This window comes from Aptenodytes patagonicus, chromosome 1 (assembly GCF_965638725.1).
Source record: "Aptenodytes patagonicus chromosome 1, bAptPat1.pri.cur, whole genome shotgun sequence".
Lineage (NCBI taxonomy): Eukaryota > Metazoa > Chordata > Aves > Sphenisciformes > Spheniscidae > Aptenodytes > Aptenodytes patagonicus.
The window spans coordinates 128,646,350-128,668,126 of NC_134949.1; the positions used below are offsets into that span (position 1 = coordinate 128,646,350).

A 21,777-nucleotide genomic window follows, 5' to 3' on the forward strand; every position below is an offset into this window, starting at 1 on the left:
ACTCTAGTCTAACCTCAGATATAATACAGAGGAGAAAGAACCTCATCCAGTAATTTCTGATGTAAACTCACAACTTTTGTTGGAGACAATTACTTCTTTTTTATGAAAAAAGCATATTAAATCTGGACTTCAGTGGCTACAAGTGACAGAAAACACAATGCACTTCAAGAGAAATTACTGCAACATTTACAAGTTTCATTTAAAAATATAAATATATATGCCAGATGTATTTAGACTTCAGCAAGGCATCAGCCATCAACTTACTCCACATTCAAAGGTAGCCTGCCCCGACTGATATTCTCTGCATACATGCAGCAAGGGCAGTATTTGCCTGGGTAGTTCCAATAATGACATGCAGTAACCTGCCATGAATCTTTCTCAAGGTCCCTCTTTTCCAGGGTATGAGTCCTAATTCTTCTAAAGAAATGACCTACAGTCTTTTTTACTACATTTATAAGAAGGTATTAGCTACATGAACATACTAACACATAACGAATACACCCAACTGAATGATCCACATTTGTCAATGTACTTGTGAAAAAATGAGACAGATCAAAACAGAAGAAACTATACACATGAAACCTAACAGATCTCTATCAACTGAGCATTGCTTCATCTTGATTACTGATCATACTTCTGCAATCAACTAACAATTTTGTTCTGCTTTGCACAAACTATATTGCAAGTGTTTTTAAACAAAGAACACTATCACATTTTTCTTTAATAAAAGAAGACACACCTTTCTACATTATATACAAAGGTGTACACATTTATTAAAGCTATTTAATTAAATAAATAATAGGCTTCCAAGGGAAAAAGAGTTATGCAGCATCAGTCATGCTGCTATCTTGTGAATTTTATTAATTATATCCAATTTATTAAACACATCAACTTCTCCTCAACTTTGTCCAAGACTAACTTCAGACTAGACAGACTTATAGTTTTGAAGATCATCCTGCTTCAGCATTTTACGCTTCTGGAACTTCAGGACTTAAAAATTGGATAAAATATACATTAGCGATATCAAAACATTTCTGAACTCCCTTTACTTTCGAGTTCCCAAGCATTTAAAATTTAACTATGATTGCAAATAGAACGCATGATAATTAGAAGTAACAGAACTTATAGAATGGAATAAATTATAATGCAATGCACCAGCATTCTGTTTCTTTCAAGTAACAGTAGTAAAACAATTATAGAACACTTATGCCTTTTTGCATTGTGCATAATACTTTTTGGTCTTTGGTACTGGAGTTCAACAACTGTTGAGAACAAGAATACGCATCCCTCACAATAAAAAAATCCCTTTAACTTCCCTTTTCCTATCAATTAAAATTCCTCCAGTATTATTCTCACTACTACCCCATTTCTTTGAAAATACTGATACACCTTTTTTTTTTTTTAATACTTCCTTACTAACAAAGTTTTTTTCACTTTTTGAGAGTTCTTTCATGACTGAGATGTGACTTTAAACAGGCACCTAAGAAAATACTAAGTATTTTAATTCAGGTTTTTAATGCCTAAATGTTTCTTCCCACACAGTTCTGCTCATGCTTGTTTACAGTTCTGGAGAACCGGTATTTTCAACCATCATTTGTATTTTTTATGCTTGTTCTTAAAACTACATACACAGTACAAAGCAGACTCCCCATCAGTAAACCTTGCCTCTGATCCACAGCAACGTCTAGTTCTGTCACTCTTAACGGTTATCAATTCAACAGCAGTTAATACAGTTCAGCCCACAGTCCTGCGCTGTCTTTGCTAAGTAAAATACATCCAATAAGCCATACTGCACTCACATCATACCAAGTTGTATTAGGCTAATCGGAAACAACAGTGTAAGTTGTTTGCAGAGGGGGTGGTTGAATTTTCTTTAAAAAATAAGTAAAATAAAATAAAGTAAAAATCAAAACATGGGATCAGACCATTCTTCAGGAAATTCTATAGCCAGCATATTGCCATGTTCCCTTCAGGCTTTCCCATGTCTCTGGAACTGGAAACACCAGTGGTTGTATTACACCAGTCGGATGGGATGTAGGTGTAAGTTGCGGGTACTAAGGTCCCCAAGCTCTCCATCTATTCAACAGAAAGGGACAGATGCCTCGACCACTCAAAGCCTTCTGAATTTACACACTGAATTTAAGTAACTGCAAATTCCTCCCTAGTAACATCAAATCTAAACATTTGTCACCTAAAAAATGAAGGCAAGGGGGGTTTCCAGGAACCCTAACTCACACTGTTTTATGTTACACATAGTGAACAAGTGGACACAGACACAGTTATGAAATGGTCCACAGCTAGCCTGAATCACTAAGCAGTGCTTTTGAACTACTATCAGTTACAATTAATGTCCCTATTTCTACGTCCCAAGGTAATTGTAAACCAGTATTTTCGTGTGTTTGGAAAAAGGGGTGGGAGTAGACGTTTTCGGGATGGGGGTGTTGTTTGTTCCCTTACACAAAGTTGAACAGAACTGCATTCATATTAAAACTGAAAAGCAACCACAATGAAAAAAGACATCCCGTGAAAGAAATTAAATAATCGGACCTGTTCTAATTAGCTAGGTAGAGTAAGATCCAAAAAGGCCTTCTACTCATCCATACCTCCCACAAGCACTGAAAGGGAGGCAGCTATCAGACACTGGGCCTGACACCCAGCATGACATGAAGTGGAAACAGGACAAGCTGAAGATCTAGCCCTCTGTCTCGGTCAGCAACACAGCAGAGCATCTTTGGGAATCCACACCACTACCAAAAAAGCACTCTACTGACCCACAAGCAACAAAGAACCTTTTGTATACTTGTGCTATGTTCACTGGCTGCAATGATGGCAAAACCATTTAAGTAATTTCAAAGACTAATAAAGCAGAGACCAAAAAAAAAAAACAAACCAACAAACCACACACACACAAACCGCCCCCCCCCCAAACCCCTACACCCATTCTTCCACTCAGTATTTAAAATAGAACTTGAAACAAACTTTAACTGCAGATTTTTGCTTTTGAATTAACACTTCCAGACTAGCCTTACCTGTTGAGATTGTGGACATAGATGAAAGCACTAAGGCTCTCGTCCTATGCACCTGCGTCTCCCACCCCACATAGGAAACCTTCAGAGGCATGGGTTCAACTGTTTGTACAGTCATGTAATAATGAACCAGAAAAATGAAGTAGGCAGTGTGGTACTACTGTATAAACTAAATAAATTTCATATTCATACCTGAACCAGTAGTGTTTTGGTTTCGTTTTGTTTTGGTTTTTTTCAATTAAAAAAAAGGGGAAGAAGAACGAGAAGTTAGACTACGACTGTTTTCATAAATATATCATCAGTCTTATTCTGTTATGGGCTTTGAAATATAGTACAAACCAACACAACAGTGAGTTATCCAAATGTTTTTCATTCTATTGTGTCACCTACATCAAATGACAATCCCCCAATGACATTTATCAGAAATACTAAAAAACCTTACCTTTTGGATAATCTTCCAATAAGAGGTTGAAGTGACCTAACTGACAAAAGAAATCAGACTCGACCTTTCCTTCAGCTTTCAAAATTAGCGATTCATAGCAGCGAACGGCCTGGGAAAAAGAAATACAAGGTTTTCAAAATTCTGTATTTAACTAAAGCAAATAATATATTTTCTGTACACTTTCTGAGAAATAACAAAGTTTCTTGTTACTCTGCAAGGCAAGAAGTCTACAAACACTCACAGTAACTTGTAGTTAGCATTACTTTTCAAGGAAGAAATGTAGTATTTAAGACGGAACAGATTTGGAAGTTCACTGATTCTAATGCAAATTGACAGCAAGTGAACAATAAAAGTTTTCTCTGGTTTATTTATGGACTCCAGAAATATTCGATTTCCCAAACACAAAACAAACCTCTAACGTACATAATGATTCTTAATTTAAAAAAAAAGAAAAAGCAATGCAAAAAGATTGATTTTATTTATTCTTTCCAACCTGCAAGAAAGAAACCTCTCTGATTTTATTCTCATTCTGTGTTTGTTTTTTCTAAAGGATTCACATTTCATTCTATCAGTTGTTTCATTAGTTTTGCTAAACTGAAGAACACGCTACCTCAACACGCTTGCTTACGCAATTTATATACCTTAGCATATATTTCCCAAGATCTGATTCTTTTCACATACCTCTATCATGTCATAAAATGCAGTTTACTACCTTCTACTTAGTACACAGTTACTGTAGACTAAGTAAAGCTAATGTTAGAAACATGAATCCAATTAGAAAAGACTTGTACTTGGAGAAAAGTTGCCCTATAAGTTTTTAAGCAGCACACACAATGAAAGTATGTTCTGTGCTGCAAACACACATTTTTAATAAACTGAACTGATACATTCTATTCACCATAATGATCATGATCTTTAACCTGTTATATTCTTACCTCATGACTCTTATTTACGCTTTGGGAATAAATGAATGAATGAATAAATAAATCGGTTTCACAACTTTTTGAACTTCCAGTTTCTTGATTTTGAACATACTAGCCATTAAAATGAAGTAGCTGAATAAACTTAAATGGGAGGGAAGGTCCTTTGCACCAGCAGTAGACTTTTGAGACAGTTCTCAAAAGCTTGACAGACTTCCAACAAATTCTAATTCCAGCTGGTTAATCCATGACTTTCACCAACTCACGGTTTGACTATGTTTCAAATTTGGTTGCAATTATAAACTGCTTGATTTTAATGTATTACAGTAATCAAAGACCTTAATACTTAATCTGAAATGACGAGCTTTCTTAAGTCATTTTATTAAAACTGGAAATTCAAAAGGGGAAAAAAGATTGATCTATCCTGTAATACTTAAGTCCGAATACTAAATTAGTAGTCTTGCCCATATTTATTATTTACTTCATGTACACTTGTATTAATCATTGAAATGAGAAATGCCAAAAATAAAATGAGGAAGTGTTAAGAAGCAGTTAAAAAACACCTGTGGAGAATCCAAATTACTGATCTAGTCTGTATTTTAATTTGCCATTTTTACCTTGCTATGCTATTTTTAAAATTATTTTCTTAAATGGTAAGCCATAATAAGATAGGCCTTGCTGTACTCAATGGACACAAAGCCATATATGTCACCAGATGAGTGGGTCTCAGTTTTCGTATCCCAAGCTTGAGATGTATTACATATGCTTTCACCTATTTCCAAGTTCAGAATAGCCTTATTTTATGGCTATTTTCAGAAATAAAGTTCTGATGGATAAAAACAAAGCTATGCTGCTGCAAAGTGGCAGCAAAATGGGCAACATCTATATTAAATCTATTAGGTGTATGCGTGGTATTAAAATGATTTAATAAAATCATTTAGATTACATATTTCAAACTGTACCTATTCGGCCACATTCTGCAGACATTAAATTGAGATGTGTACTTGCCTCTACATCAAAGAACTGCTGCAGAATTGCTCATTCATGCTGTGAGTTTTGCCTTAGCAAACTGCACTGGAAGGACTGGAATTCTGTTAACCGTTAATCAAAGCTACTACTCCTTTAATTTTATTCCCACCACTATGAATACCTCTTGGGAGTCAGCCAACTCTCAATCTAAAGAATAAGATCCCTGGAATCAGAAGCAAAGCACACAAGTCCAAAGTGAGTTTTCTGAAATTACTATGTGTGTGTGAACCGATCCTCAACATTCAGGTTCATCTGCTGAACCTATTCCAATCTGCAAGTGTTTTAATGCAGAATCTTGTTTTTTGTGCCTTGCTTGCTCTGCCCACTTCTTGGTCTCATCTCTAGATTTGTACAAATCATAACACAATTCTTGCTGGTGCCCCTAATGTTACTGTCACGGATAAATTTGCAGATAGGCCTTCCATTTTCTGATAATATGCAATACCTGCTGCAGCTGCTGAAGAGAATATTCACACTATGACATTTTCTTAAATTAATATTTTGTCTTCTACAATTCAGTCACTGTTCAGAGCATATAGAAATTGCTACCACAACAGGTAGCTTACAAAAACTGTTGGAGAGGAAGTTAGGGTAGTTTATTTCCTTAATTAGATGGCTACAGGTATTTAAAAGGAACTTTATGAACAAATATAACAGGATTTTTCTATACAGGATGTTCAAGGAAATTATAAATCACATGCACATAAACAGCTAAGCATCCAGGGACCCTTAACATTTCCCCAGCCCCTTTTTAAGTAAATCCTCATTAAAAGATGCATCACAAGTATCTGAAGCATTATTTATAGTAGGGATACATAAGCTGTGCCCAAGTCTTTCACACAACACAGATTAACCCTCAACAAGGCAGATTTTCCCTTTGCCTCAGAATACACTTTGAAGATACCACTAAGCCATCTTACTAACACCAGCACAAGGCAAGGCGTAGGACAACAGAGCTGCAAAACAGAACTTCCCCTTTAAGTAACAGTTAACTTACAGTTAACTGTTACTGTAAGAGCAATTCAACTACACCATTAAGTACACCCTCTCAGCTGATCTCTGACATTGCAACATTATCAGGGAAACACTTATATTTATACAAACTTAAATTGTGAAGGTTATTTCATATGAATTTTTAAAATTCTTCTAGCACATTCTAACAAAATGAAACAGAAACTAAGAGCAAGCTTTACTTCCTCGGCGGGACCACAGTCAGCCTCCAAATCTCTGGAGGATGAGCAGATTGGGCAGTACATGGCTCTTCTTCTTCCTAGTAGCCAGAGCAGATTCATCCAGACAAACTGATTTATCCAACTTTGGTTTTGGTCAAGAAACTTTCTTCCCCACCAAACCCCTCCACAAACATCTTTAGAAAGGAACAAGTATTTTTCTGCATAGATAAGAACTTGTCTCTTAGTTGAATGAACGGATGCAAAGCATTTTGAAGAGGGAGGTCACAACTACACGTATCTGTATATGGTTTCTTTGAAGGAGTAATCAAAAGATCTCATTTCAGTTGATCTGTAACTGCAAAGGCCATCTATGGCACCACTTGTGCAACCATTTTAAATCATCCTGAGACACTAAGAATTCTAAGGAAGGTAAAAACCCCTCAAGTTTAAGTATCGTTATTTCTCCACATTGTATGGATTTATAAGTGCACTCAATGGAGCCAGCCTTGAGAATTGCTAGTACTGACAAATTAACGAGAAAGACCCTGAAATGAAAAGGAAGATTGCTACACAACATCATACACTTCCTTCCCTTTTTTTCAAGGCTGCATGAAGATAAAAGGGAAACCTGAAGAATTTCGGAACTTGGCAAAATAATCACCTGCAGCTGCTTCGCAGTGCGGCAACCAGAGCAGAAGCAGGAAACAAATACAGGAATGGCTGCAGGAAAAGAAGCTGGTTTATATGATAAAAAAAAAAAAAACAAAACAATACTCATGTTGTTTGCCACCTGCTTGATTAAAAGCAAATTGAAGTAATACACTATTGTCAACACTTCTGACATGACAGTTACAAACCCCCTCTTCTTATGACATCATAGTTCGTGACTGGGGGCATTCTGATTTAACAAATTTAGCCACCAATTCTTAGGACACATTTAAATACAATATAGTGAAGAAGAAAAAGGCTTATTGTATTTGTCAACTTGGAAAAAGCTAGCAAATCATTCATAGATGTTCACAAAAGGAAAAAATAATCCCATTACCATCTTTAAAATGCACTACCAAATCCCTGTATGTTCACTACTTATTATTCCAAAAGGAAAGGAACTGGAGTATTTTTTCCCTCTGTTGTGAGAAGAACATCCCCCCCTCACCCCCTCCCCCACCCCAAAAAACCCAAACCAAACAAAAACAACCCCATAGAGAAAATGCCAGTTTTGGCTATTATTAACATGATGTCTTTTCATGAAGAAAAGACCCTAGAGTTGGGAACATACTATAACAAAACAAACAAAAAAACCCCAACATCCAACAGATAAAAACAGAATTCTAAATATTGTATACAGACGTCACTGATACATATTACAGCTCTACTTCATAAAGGAGAAGGAAGGACGATGTTATTTCTACTTCAACTAATATGAAGAAAAAAACTTTACCATTGTCATTGGTTGCAATTATTTGTATTTTACAGCACAAATTCGAATTACTGTTAAGCAACTGTACTAAGAAGAAAAAAAAAATCAATACAGCTTTTTTGAATAGTTTCTAAAGAAGGTGATGTAACGACGTCCTTTCTTACCCATGACAAGCATGATTGACTAAGATGAAAGTAGTGCGACTAAATGGCCAAACATGACAAAACGTTAATAATTAATTCTTTAATTTAGTAACAATATGAAAATGGAGGAGTGCACTGAGTCAGCAAGTTTTTACTTAAAACACAGAAAAAACACTGACAACTACAGAAAACCAAAAAACTAGCAATATAAATTGTTAGCATGGCAACAGCTGGGCAGTAATGTACAGTGAAAGAAATTATTTGAATTTTACTGGGTAATAAATTGACTGTTCAAGAAAAAGACAGTGTTCTAATGCAGACAACATAGTGTAAAATGACAAATTGAAAGCCTCAAGATGTTCCTAGAACCTTAAAATTCACAACAGAAAACGCTGTTGTGTATGTACATAAGCCTTCCATTGCGGGCGGGGGGGGACAAACAACAGTTCCTGCTTCTTTTTTCTTGTTTCTCTAGAAAGCAATAACCTGAATGGATGGGCTCTGCGAGCAGGTAATGAGAACTGGAAGCATGAAAAAAATTCCATGTGAAAAAATCTGAAGAGCGAGACATCAGTGGACTCTTCACAAATGAAATACATACTACACTAATGCTTAGAAATGAAGTGTTAATTAGCTCTTAAGGGATATTTTGCCCTTCTGGAAAAGAAAATAATTATGCAGACAGTGGTGGACACTGACGTGGTGATCATGCTATCTACTACCAGTCGGTTTGAGGGATACCTACAGACCAGAAAAGTAGCAGCTTATGTATGTGCTGGGCTCATTCTCCCCACCTCAGTATCAAAAGAGGATGTTCTGAAAGGCTTCTCTTCCATTCCTTTCTCCATGCCTCAATTCATCAAAATGCACACATAATTTTCTAATAACAATGACAACAGCTACCATCCTGAGAACCTCCTGATTCAGTTCTAGCTCCTGCTCTGCAACAACGTAAGTGTGAACAAGGCTCACTTCAGCTAAGCAAGGAGAAAAAAAAGACTATCCTGAATTCTTCAGAAGTTAAACTATTTCACCACCACCACCAATGACTGGCTGGATAAACTCCACCTCCTGGGCCGTAGATGACTTAAAAGAACATCTCATTTACTTCTGCAGAGAAAACCATACAATTCATATCTGATTGAAGATAACCTACATTAATTCAGCAGATCCTCCACTGAAGGCTCTCATATTATGTATGGATGGCGTAATACTCTTAACTTCCCTTACTTTCTTACTCAATGTCAATTCCCACTACAGCTTTTGAAGTTTCTTTATATGCTCTCTCTCTTTGTGAAGCTCATACTGTGTTACAAAATTTCTCTCTCAACTTAGCACAAGTTTACTCTCCTTGTATTTCATATATGGACTATATTATATAAAAGCCTCAATAAGAGTGTTAAAAGTACAGTGTGCTGGACACAAACATGCCCATGCCCCAAAAGAGTTAGGCCTCAAGAACGAAAAACATGAACTGGGGTCTTTGGTAACTTTGTTCTTGCAAAATTTCTATGCTATATTGAAATGTCGGAAAGTTAATCTGCTAGTAATATTTAAGATCAAAGCTCTTATCATTTCAGGGGCAACAAGTAGTATAGAACAATGGAAACTGATCCTCCTCATGCATTTCTCCAGAAACATATCATCAATTTTGGCCAATTTATTTTCCTATGATTACTGCTTCATGAAACAGGGCACAAGAATAAACAGTGCAAGCAATAAAGAAGAAAAGCAGTTGCACACGTTAGCTACATGCATAGCTTGATGATAACAATTAAGATGAATTTTCTTTAAAAGCCACTACTATGGTCTAGGACTTATCTACCATAGGCATAATTTGGAAAAAAAAAAAAATAAATAAAATTGTTACATCTTCGGTATTATTTGGAAGTAGAAGAGAGGAGATGAAGCAGCAAACAGCAGAAGTTAAGGTCAAGGTTGCTAAGTTTACAAGTGAAAATTAACACGAAAACCAATTGAAAGGTAAACAGCACAAGCCAAAAATGTTCTAGAGACTGGAGTGAAAGCAGCACACTATCACCATAAGAAACAAACAGTAAAATAAAAAAAAAAAAAAAACAATTTAGAAACCTACTGTGGAGAATTAAAATCACCAAAACAAATGCTACAATCAGATGGAGAATAGGAGACACTAGTAACTTAGAAATAATTCTTCCTGAAGCCAATTATCATTGAAAAATGAGGGATACTGCTTCATAAAAAGCACAGAACTGCAGAAGAGAATACAAAATAGAATATATGCAAATCAATGATAAATGGAGAAAAGTGACATTTTAGCAGAGGGGGGGAAAAAACAACTTGCCACCACTGAATAAAGAACACTTATTATTAACTGTAAGACATTCTTTACAAGTGTTTTCTGTCAGACAGATGTAAACTCAATAGTGTAGGCTTCTCAAAGAAAAATACAGGAAGCTTAGCTGTTTTCAGCTGACAGTGTCCATAACCAACTGCATTTTGATGAAAAATTTGTTCACTGGAGTTAATGTAGTGAATCACTCTGCATTAATTCTAAGATCACCTTTGGGATGCAACACCCCACCCACCCCCCCGTTACTTCTTTTAAATACAGTAAGATATACTTACAAATATAGATGTGTATGCATGTACAGACACACCTACATTACACAGGAAATTAAAACAAATTCTAAACTATCAGCAAATGGAATGCTCTCTATTCTGTCCCTGAAAAACATTTCATAACCTGAAGACTCAGGAGATTACGACAAATTTTGTATGGAGTTTCATCATTCCAAATCCTGCATAGTTATTATTCTTTTTTTTAAACTTTTTTTTTTTTAAAGTACCAGTAGATTTTTCATAGGCAATTGAAATGGCTGATTTTTATCTGAGAATATAGGAACATTTTTTAATTGTTACCATAATAATTCTATTTCAAGTAGAATTGCAGCACCTTAATTTAGCAATTGTTCTAATGAATAGTTCACCACACTAAAATTTAAGACCACTAAACCTAATTTTATTCTAGCAATTCTTAACTATACCAACATAGAACATCACAACTGAGATGCAAGCATGTCATACTTCAGAACACTTAGACAGTTAACTTTGATAATCTTATCTTTTTTGAAAATGTTAACCCAGTTGTATCTAGGAGGCTACAAATTTTCACATAAATTTTAGTAAGATATCATACATCAAATCAATAGTTGTTTTCAGTATGTATAACTTTGGAAATACAATTAAAATCAACACAGAAAGAAAAAAAAAAGACCAATTAAAGCTAGAGTCTGCATTAATACCTGCCTGTTTTACCTAAGAAAGAACCCTGAAGTTTAAATCTGAGTAACTGCTATTTATGCAAAGATCTCCTAATCTGGACACAAGTTTTTGGAAATGTAACACTGACTATCAGCTACCAAGCATAAAAACGACAATGAAGCAATGAATAAAGCAGCTTGAAATAAAAAGTATTAAACAGAGAACAATGTACATACATATGCATAAGAAAATGTCTACGAAGACTGACACAACAAATATGTATTTGTGAAAATACTTAGTTTCAGGCTAAATAGAATGATCTTCTGTGCTGTTGTTTGAATACAAGGTGATATAGAAGAGCAACTATTATAAAATATTAAAACACTACCACCAATTGCCCTGCTAAACCTGCACAGTCTGAAATTCAGTTCCAAAAGGGTTCAAGCACCAGCGGTGGCCTGGTTTTCAGAAATAAATATTGTTGGTAAGTTAGTCTGAAAATATAAGGAGATGAAGATTTATTTTAGAAGAATGGAGATGAAAATGGGTCAGGAGCTGTTTACCAAGAAAGTGTAAAAACTAATGTTAATAGGGTGGGAGTTTGGAGTTTTCAGCACCACAGGAGACATAAAATTGGTACAGGACATTAAGACAAAGGATAAAAAAAAAATCAAAATGGAAGGAACCTGGTTTCAGATACTGAAATACCATTATTTCAAAGAGTCTCAGAATGCTGGTACTTCTAAAGTTAGCATAGCCAATATACCAGGAAGGGTGTCCCACAAAGATTTTCCATCACATCAGCGAAATCCCACATACAAGTACTACTTCACATATCACGTTCCTTTTTCCAGTATCATTCATATGTACTCCTCTTGTGGCTGCTTAATTATGCTTAGACAATGGGGATGCCACCCATGTATAAGTGAGCAACACTGGAACATAATCAAACATAATCAAATGTGCATAGAAAAAAATGTTTTGGAGATGAACTTTATGCCAAATAAACACCTTGAAAAGTGCCACAATAATTCCTATCAAAAGCTGTAGCTCTTCTCTTCTAATGCCTGCAAACACCCAGCCTTATCCCTTACCCTTCCCACTTCATGTGGCAGTCTGTACGGAAAGAAAATTGCAATGAAGAAATCAGAGGAACACAGTCCTCTGGATACAGTCACACAACTAATGATCAGTACCAATTCTGAATGGAAGAGCTGGTGTACCTCATTCCAGGAAAGAAATAATGTCTACTCGTGCTATGTAGCAATAACAGGTGTGGGGGGTACATTCGTATAGATTTCAGAATTGGTATTTATGCACTACAAAGTGCAAGTCCAAATTATTTTAGCTACTAGTGTGCATTTGCATCATAATATGCACTAAACACCAAGTAAAATGACAATACACTCAAACATTGCTCAGGAACTTGCCAACAGAGTCTTCTGGTAAGTAAAACTTTGTACTGAATTTTCACAGGCAACACATCCTGAAGAATCCCATAGCTGCAGGGTAAATAGCCATGCAGGTTGACAACACAGACTGTTTTCATTAACATTCCCCTGGAGCTGGATGGAAGACCTCCTTCATGACTAATGCTTCCCAAGCCCTATCAAATTTGACATCCAATATAGAGATGGACATGTACAAATACCAAGTGGGAAAACATGCATGTATCAAGCTTAACACCAATTCTCCATGTATCTCTGTATTTTCAGGGATACTACTGAACTAGAAAACACAGCCTGCTTCAAATGACACAGCTCCTGGTAAGTACAGCAGGTCAGAAACCAGTTCTATTATAGGGGGGAGAAGGGGGTGGGGGGCAGAATGCACAAAAGATTCACCAAAAAACATTAAAACCGTCTAATAAGGACATTCATCTAGGATACAAAAGACCGGGATGCAGGGCTTTGCCTAATTTGAAACAAAGACTTAAATTTGAGTTGTCCATACTCATAGCAAGTGCCTTAAATATCAGATTCCAGAGTCAACTTCACTTTTAAGCCAAAAGTCACCACAATGATTCACAGCAGGATAGAGGCAGAATGACAGAGACTAAGCTTCCACCTATATGCAGAGAACTCAGTTCCACCTACCCTTTTCTCCTCCCACAACTACAGTATGACCCTTTGTAAACAAGGTGGATTTTGTGATTTAAAACAAACAACTGGATAGAGAAGAATGCAATCCATTAGAGGAAGGTACTGAGGAGTTTGGGGCCACACCACCATCTGCCTTGGTTGAACACTAACAAATATACCCTAGATTATGAGTTCTTCTTAATTCCATCATGCTGCTACTCCTTCCAACAGAAGGATTTGTAAATACTCTTTTCTACCATGCCCAGCTGGAAAAGGTACAGTAACCCCTTTTGTTGGACCTAACTTCCAGTTACCACATACTCTGACTACTTAATGCACAATACTCCAATACTTGTGGACAAGAAGCCACCAATTCAAACCATACATAGAACAGTGCTCAATAACATGTGCTCCTACAACCAGTCACACCTAACTCCTTAATACATAACTCTAAAATAATGATAATGGTTAAAGTTGTATTAGATTTCAATTTTATCAACATAGGTTAAAAATTATGAAATAACTGAAAATCCAAAAATAGCATCTGCATCTTCAGACCGTGATTAACTATAGAATTTTATGAGTTTGTCACAAAACTGCCTCAAAAATGAGTCACTACACTTTAGGAAAAGCAATACACATCCCCAACATACCTATGCCCAAAGGCCAATCCTCTAAACCAGCTAAACTTCTCAGATTGGGAAAAAAAAAAAGGGGGGGAGGGGGGGGGAAGCGCAGGGCAAAAAAAGCTTACACACAATTCACTACCCTTACACTGTTGATTACATTTGCCAGTCTCAAACTTCACAGAAAACAGCTAATGGCCATCTTATTTCTTAAAAGAGCCTATTCGTAGACTAAAAATCAAAAATTGTGCAATGTAAGTGGAATTCCACTGTATGGAACCCAAATCTTTGACCTGGCATTTATTTTGTGTTGCACCCATACTACCTTTCAGAGTGACTAAATCAGTATCTCTAAGCACTAAAAACACTGCTTGTCTCTCAGAACCAGAGAGAAAATTCAAAAGACTTTAAACAATCAAACTGTTAGAAAGCATCTTATAAACCCACTGAGGTGCGAACTCCATCACCAGAGATTTGATATGTGACAAAGTATTCCAGTAACAGATGTGCTGTACGGCATTTAACATCAGGAAGTTCAAAGGCTATTGGCACTATTCATAACTAGCATGTGCACGTGATTCATACACCAAGTACCTTGGAAGATCTCCTTATGACAGATTACTGTAGGGTTTGCATTTAAAATGAAATAGTGATAGAAATAGCTGAATGATATACATTGCAGACATTTGTTGAGAAGCTTTTATTTTTGATGAACACGCTGTACTCCACAGGATTCGCTCCACAGAAGATGAGGCGTTTTGATAAGTATCTGACTCTTCAACTGAAGCTGTAATGACTCAGGCCTTCAGGTGAAGGATCAATTCCAATATTGTTTACAGTGGCAGACATCATCAATTTCAAGTATACATTAATGCAAAACCTTAGAAGGAACTTCAGCAGCTTTACAGGCAATATAGTTTCCAAAATGCAACCAACTTAGGCTGCAAAAATGCACCAACATAGTGACCCAGGGCATAGTGTCACTCGAGTTTTTCATTAAAAAGACAGTTCTCTAACACTAAAAAGTTGACTGTCTTCCTTTCTAAGGTTTTGGATGAATGGGGCATACCCCTATCTCCCATTTCACTGTCACTAATGTAATCTATCTTTGTTTAAAGGTGAAATTCACCTTCAAAGCACTCAATGGCCTGATCATAGATGATCTTTAATCTGCCAGAATACACCAGTGTGAGAACTGCAGTCAACAAGAACACTTCGCAAAGCAAGAAAAGCTTATTTCCACAGAAGACTGGATTTTTTTAAAGTACTGGTCCCCAAAGAGTAGAACTAATCATTATTAGAAAAAGCATGTCATCAACACGGGGTATGTGGAAAGGTGCACACACTTTTACATTCGCCTTCATTAATATACATAAAACCCCCACCATACACTGTAGAAAAATCCCTGTCAAAACAGTATGTCACCAAGAACAAGCAATTCCCCTAGAGAGGAAACAAGGAAAACAGCAAAACAAAACAAAAATCTATGAACCAAGCAGAACAGAGTCAGACACTGAATAAAGTTCTAAAGAGCACACTGGGCACAACCACAGAAGCGGCAAATAAAAGCTCAGACAATAAAGGAGTGAGCAAGAGGGAACGCACAAGTGAGAGATGAAACCTTCGTCAGGGGGGAATGGCAGGGAAGGAAAGTAGACAGATCACAATTTACTCAAGCCCTGAACGACTGCACCCTCTTCACTGCTTTATCATTCCATCCCTACTTCGTCTGGCAGCACAACAGCCTCACCATTATTACTCACCCAATACATAGCATCTCCACATAATAATCACCTCAGTCATGCCAGTCACTCAGAGAACAAGTGATTAGCCCTCTGTAGAGAATGTTTGGGGAGGATGAAAAAATACGAAGGTGAAAGTTTAAGAACATTTAAAAATGCATCAAATTTAAATTAAAGACCTTTTCAAGTAATCGTAAAAGGCAAAGGGTAGTATGCAAGTCAGTCCCAAATGTCAGTCTTTTTAATCCCTTTATTTTAAAGTGTCAACTGTAGTACAATAGGTTCATTTTTCATAGCTTTCTGCAGTAACAGATTTATTTATATCCAAAAAAAGCAAACCCCATCATTCTGGACCACCTGTGGCCTGTCCTGTGCAAGCAACAGGAGGTATATAAGCTTTATGCTTAAGCTTGGAAACCTGAATAACACTTGCATGTGCAAGAAAGATTATTTATGTTGTCTTTAGGCCACAGATGGCAAACTGGCATCTCATGAGGTGCATGTGGCTCACAGGAAAAAACTCCTAACTAGCGGGGTCTGTGCTGCTGTTCAGCGCATGGGAAGGCTGCAACTGCTTTCAACTTCTTGGCCAATTAGCACCAAACAGCTATGGGAGAACAAGCTCCCCCAGCTAGCACAGTCAGGGCCAGGCAGCGCTGCCGGGGGGGGGAGGGGGCACGCAGCAGGCAGGGGGGGCTTCCGCTCTTATCTCCTGTTCCTTCCTCTCCACATGCTGAGCAGGTGGAAGAGCTCCTTAAGTGGAGTCTTTGACAGCTGAAGACAGGAAGGCCCAGCCCTGCAGAAGAAGTAGAACCAGGAGGCATGCAAGTAAGCCAAGGAGATGACAAGGAGTCCTAGAATCAGAGCAGAGACAGGGGAAAGCACATTTGAAGCAAGTGTTACAAGTTATAGGCCTAAGATTTAAATTTTTTGTTAGTCGATTTGCAGGCTAGTAGGACAAACCACACAGACCTGACTCTTAATTTATGCTAAGAAGAAAAAAATACAGTATACTGAAAATATGTTTGAAACTTTTTTTGCTGTGAGATAACTTGAAAAACTGAAAGTCTTTGTGGAATATTAAAATCAAGTTTGCAGCTCTTGTTAATCTTATTTCCCTGCCTCTCCAGATGTAAAGACTTGGCTGCTAACTTTATGTATGCTAGTTCCCCTCACACCCAGGCAGACTTACCAGAACTTCAACTCCATTCTCCTTATTGCCATAACACTTAACAGTACAGTTACACTGCACAACGTGCAGCTGGCATAAATAAATTGGTCAAAATTTATTCCTCCTGTTTTGCAATGCAATGAGATTTGAGACTCTGGATCACAGTCTCCTGCACTTGTTTCACATACAGTTCAACATGCTTCCATTTTTCCTGCGAGTCAGACCAAGCTCTACCTAAAATCCATTTTCACAGGTATTTAATAGTGTCCATGCAGCACAAAATTCAACATACTATTACAGTAGTTCACCTCTCAAGTACACTTACTGGTGATAGCCTATCATTATCTTCATAATTTGCAGTGATAGGATATTGGCCTTTGGACTGAATTTAAAGTATTATTCTAGGTCTATCAACTATAAATGAGGTAAGGATATGACAACTTTAAAACACACCCATCAGCATGCCACAGATGGATTTTTCAAAGATAAATCTAGGAGGCATGTAGTAGTACAACATTATACAACCACGTAAGATCCTGAACTCTGCAACAGGCTTATTAAAACTATTCAAATAGACCTCAAGTACATTAATTCTTGGATTACGAGGCAACAAACCAAGATGAGTATATGCTGCCAACATAAAGCAGATGAAAAAAAGCACACACGATTCTGGAGTTCAGAGGATAAATTTCCAACAAAGATAAAATAAGACGACCATGGTAAGTCAGATGAATAGTCAGCCTAGTGCAGCATCCACAGATTAACTGCAAGGAACCATCTTCTGTTTGTTCTGAATTTGCTTCCTGGTAGTTTCAGTTGATGCTCCCAAGCTCTTGCAGTAGAGAAGACAAGGGAGCAACCTGTTCTAAAAGCAGAAATATTAATACCATCTCAGCAGATTTGATCTACAGCATTCTATAAAATTTCCCTGTGTTCAGAAAAGATAAACATAAATAAATTCAGAAGGAGAACTGCAGGGGTAAGAGGAAAGAAGAGTCTCTCTTGCAAAAGGAAGTCAAAACAGCTCAAATTATTTAGCTTAGCAAATCAAAAGCTAGTATGACTATTTTCTACAAGCACCAACAGGACAAACACCAGGGAAAGCGAAGAGCTATTTCGGCCTAACAACAACATTTACAGACAAACAAATGTGTATAAATTCAGACTGAAAATTTAAAAAAAGGATTTGAAGAATCAGAAAATTAGGATCTCGCATAGTATTTAAATGGGAACAGTGGAGGCAGAAGAGCACTTTTAAGTACTCTTTTTTATCACTTTTAAGACAGCGATTTTCACAAATGTAATGACATTACACATATCTATGTATCTGTGACATAACCACATGCAACATGAAGGGACAGGCTTCAAAAACAGCTGGAAACTCTCATGTAAACTATGTATTCTTTTGTGTTCTCTCTAAAAGACTCTGCACAGGATTTCTGAAAGCAATTTCTATCTGAGTGCGACAGACCAATACCAATTACTTACTATACAGAGCTAAATTGTGAAACAAAGGGCTTATGCCCTTGAGGCACTTCTGGATAAAAGTATTTGGGAAAGCTTGGGTAAAAGATTGAACTAACTTCTTAAGATTTTGAACTATGGCATACCTACTGTCCAGACAGGAGGCAAACACACTGTCTGTAAGTGGAGAGTGTAACTACAGACCCAAACCCCACAGACAATATTTGAAATCTGGCCAGCTTCAACAACATAAATACATGTGGGATTCAGTACTTGGATTCTCTCTAGAGAATCTCAATTTTAAATTTTAATTAATGAAGGAATGGAATTTTTTAGCAGATATATTTATTAAGAACTAAACCCACCTATTATGGTCTTTCAGATTGTATTTTGGCTTTAATTTCAGCATTACTCTAACAAGACAAGTACTAACACTGCAGGTATGTCAGTATCACCTAACATTACAGCTGAAGCTTCCTGTCCTCATAGAAACTAGCTTTCCTTTACACAAAGGTAACTGCTTTTCAAAACTCACTTGTGAAATAATTTTCTGCTAAATTTGAAGAAAAGTTTTATTTTAGCAACTCCCCAGAAAAGAAAAATTTCAAGAGTAAAAGAGTAAGAATATTCACAAAAAGTCAGTAGCATTACATGTTCTGTGATATGCTTCCAAAACTTCATGTAGAAAATTAAAATGGCTTCGAAGCAAAGAAATAAATGGCTATTCGTAACTTTGTTAACAAACCATTTAAAGAGTCAACAAACAACAAAAAAAAACCACCCACCCACCCCAAACACCAACAGAAATGAGACTGGATATCACTTTTTAAATAACTTTCGATGTCTCATGCCCAACATTCATTGCCACCCATAGCACAGTACCAAAAGAAGCTCTCTGACCTCAAGAGCAACCAATAATATGCTGCAAGAAAAACAGGCATTCAGGAATCATGGCGGTTACATTAGAAAGGGTATTTTAGAAAGTTTTATAATGCTAAGCTACCGCCTGAAGTTCTCTAAAAGCAGTATGATCCAAGTAATTGTTCACAGCATTTTTTTTTCCAAAGATGTTCCCCCCCACCCACATTCAAATGGGTAGAAGCATGCAATTTGCTTTCTGCTGCGTCATTTGTCTAGTTGGTAGCCTTCTAACTCAGACTTACTCTTTTTTCCAAAATACATATGAACAGCCACTGCCACCTATTATTTTGAAATGTTCTTAGTTCTCATAAAGCCCATGAACACCAATTTTTCTCTCCAAAACAGAAATGTTATCAACAAGATCAGAAGCAAATGACAAAAGAAGAAACAGATCCAGCAAAATGCAGCATTACCATTGGATTCTGCTGTCGTTTTTGTTCAGGACTCAAGAATCAAATAACTTATTACCCATTTTCATCAACCCAAGTCTAAATCTGGCATGGTATTTTAAAATTTCAAAAGTACTATTTTCAGTGTTGATGTCCTAATGCTACTACTTGCTCTCACTATCAAAAAGCTATCATTGTCTAAAGCTATAGCTGTATGACTACAGTGAAAGCTACGGATAGTGGTATCACTATCACTATTTTTGTAAAGTTTATCAGAAAATGTAGTATAACTTTTAAGTAGAAACTGTAGCTCTAGGTCGGTGAAACAGGTTTTCAGAGTGACATGCTAAGTATAAAAACACTAAGTGAAAAGACCTTTGTCAATAAAATTTAACACATAGTTTGTTAAAAAGTGGAATCTTGTGGAGGCCTTCCAGAAGGCTTAGAGCAACTAAATAACATCCCAAAAACAGGAAATACATGTAACCACAGTTCTGTCCACAAAGATCTGACAACAGTCAGTGGGAAGCAGCTTTTAGTACTCTAGCTGCATAAGGGGTAGCTGTACTCTATAGTCAAGGTATTAAGCAAAAAAGTATGAATTGTTATGTTAGTAGTGATGCAATGCAGAAAAACTTTCCCTTGACAAATGTCGTGAGCCTGACTGCTAACATGATCAAATGAAAGAACACTTCTGTGCCTCAAGAAAACCACTGTGATTTATTTAGCACTGCCTTGTACAGGCAGAAGGAAGGCTCAGGGACACCTAAGCCACCACGACCATCAGCAGCTGCATAACACAAGGATGACATGCAAATCTCAAAGTTGGTGTACAGAGGTAGATCATCAGGTATGGGAAAAAAACAAGTTTAGAAAAAAGCAGAGCTGAGTCTTCTTGGAAAGCAGCCTAAGAACCCAGCCATAGGAATGCCATGGGCAGCTCCGCTTCAGTTGCGGACTGTGGCAAAATGAGCACACGCACATTACAGACCTGAAAAGACGGAGTGTCACTCATGGAAGTCAGAGTTGAAGTTATGTCCATAGGCACAACAATTTCATTCCCTGGCTTTAAAAGTCTTGCTAGACTAGTCTGGAAGGCCACAAGATACCACAGAACCAAGTTCACTGCATAAACCAAAGTTTTGTGCTGTTAACATTGAATTTGCAGGGGAGGGGAAGGACAAAAGAAATAATCCTTTCTCCTACTACAACAATCTGAGCAGTTGTATTCCAGGGGGACTGCATATGGCAAAGCTGTCACTAGCTAAAGGATACTGTGCGATTCTCAAATATCCCTCCCCCCTCCTGACAACTCTGCTATAGTTTAGAAGGACTTATGGGTTGTGCATTCAAAACTCCCCCCAAAAAGCTGGGCTTTTATCTCATTCATTTCCAGGACTCATTTACAACCACTGGCACCCACCTACTCCATGACCTCATGTGCCAGATGGAACTAACTGGTCAGTTTGTATCTGACATACAGGTTTGCAGCTGAGGCAAGTATCACATACCCCTCTGCTACAACAGGGGGCTTGCAATTTAGCGCCACCTCAAGACCAAGAAACAATGCCACTATAAGGTGTGCTTCTTAATCCAAGTTTAGCATTGCAAGCCTTCTCCATGCTGTGATCTCCTTTCCCTCACCTACCATATAGCCTGATGGAAGCAAAACCTTTCATATTTCAGGGGCCTGTATTTAGAGTGCACAATTAATAGGTACATTTATGTCCCAAATGTGGGCTACTTCCCAAAATCTTGGGAGATTCTCCTTCCACTGATTATAGTAGTTTTGAACATGTGAAAGAAGATAAGCATGTAACTTCCTGATTTAGCTATGTGGCCCAAGCTATATGCTACCTCCGACCCCGCTGCGTACCTGGGCCGTCTTCTCTACCTTGTTGAGACACCTCCAGAAACACCACTTGGCTACTTACTCTTTCCTGTGTTAGCAATCTTCCCACTACCCACAGCCTGCTGTTATCCATCTG

The 21,777-nt window shown here is 37.2% G+C and overlaps 1 protein-coding gene across 10 annotated transcripts in view; it reads right to left on the minus strand.

Moving 5' to 3' along the window:
- Window positions 1-21,777, minus strand: part of KDM6A (lysine demethylase 6A) — a 158,238-nt gene that overhangs the window by 118,763 nt on the left and 17,698 nt on the right. For all 10 annotated transcript variants that reach the window (XR_012996741.1, XM_076355062.1, XM_076355044.1 and 7 more), the window contains exon 3: window positions 3,469-3,577. Coding sequence is in view for 9 of the 10 variants with exons in the window: in XM_076355062.1 (XP_076211177.1) it covers window positions 3,469-3,577 (109 nt within the window). In the remaining variant the exon portion in view is untranslated. The remainder of the gene's footprint in view (window positions 1-3,468; window positions 3,578-21,777) is intronic.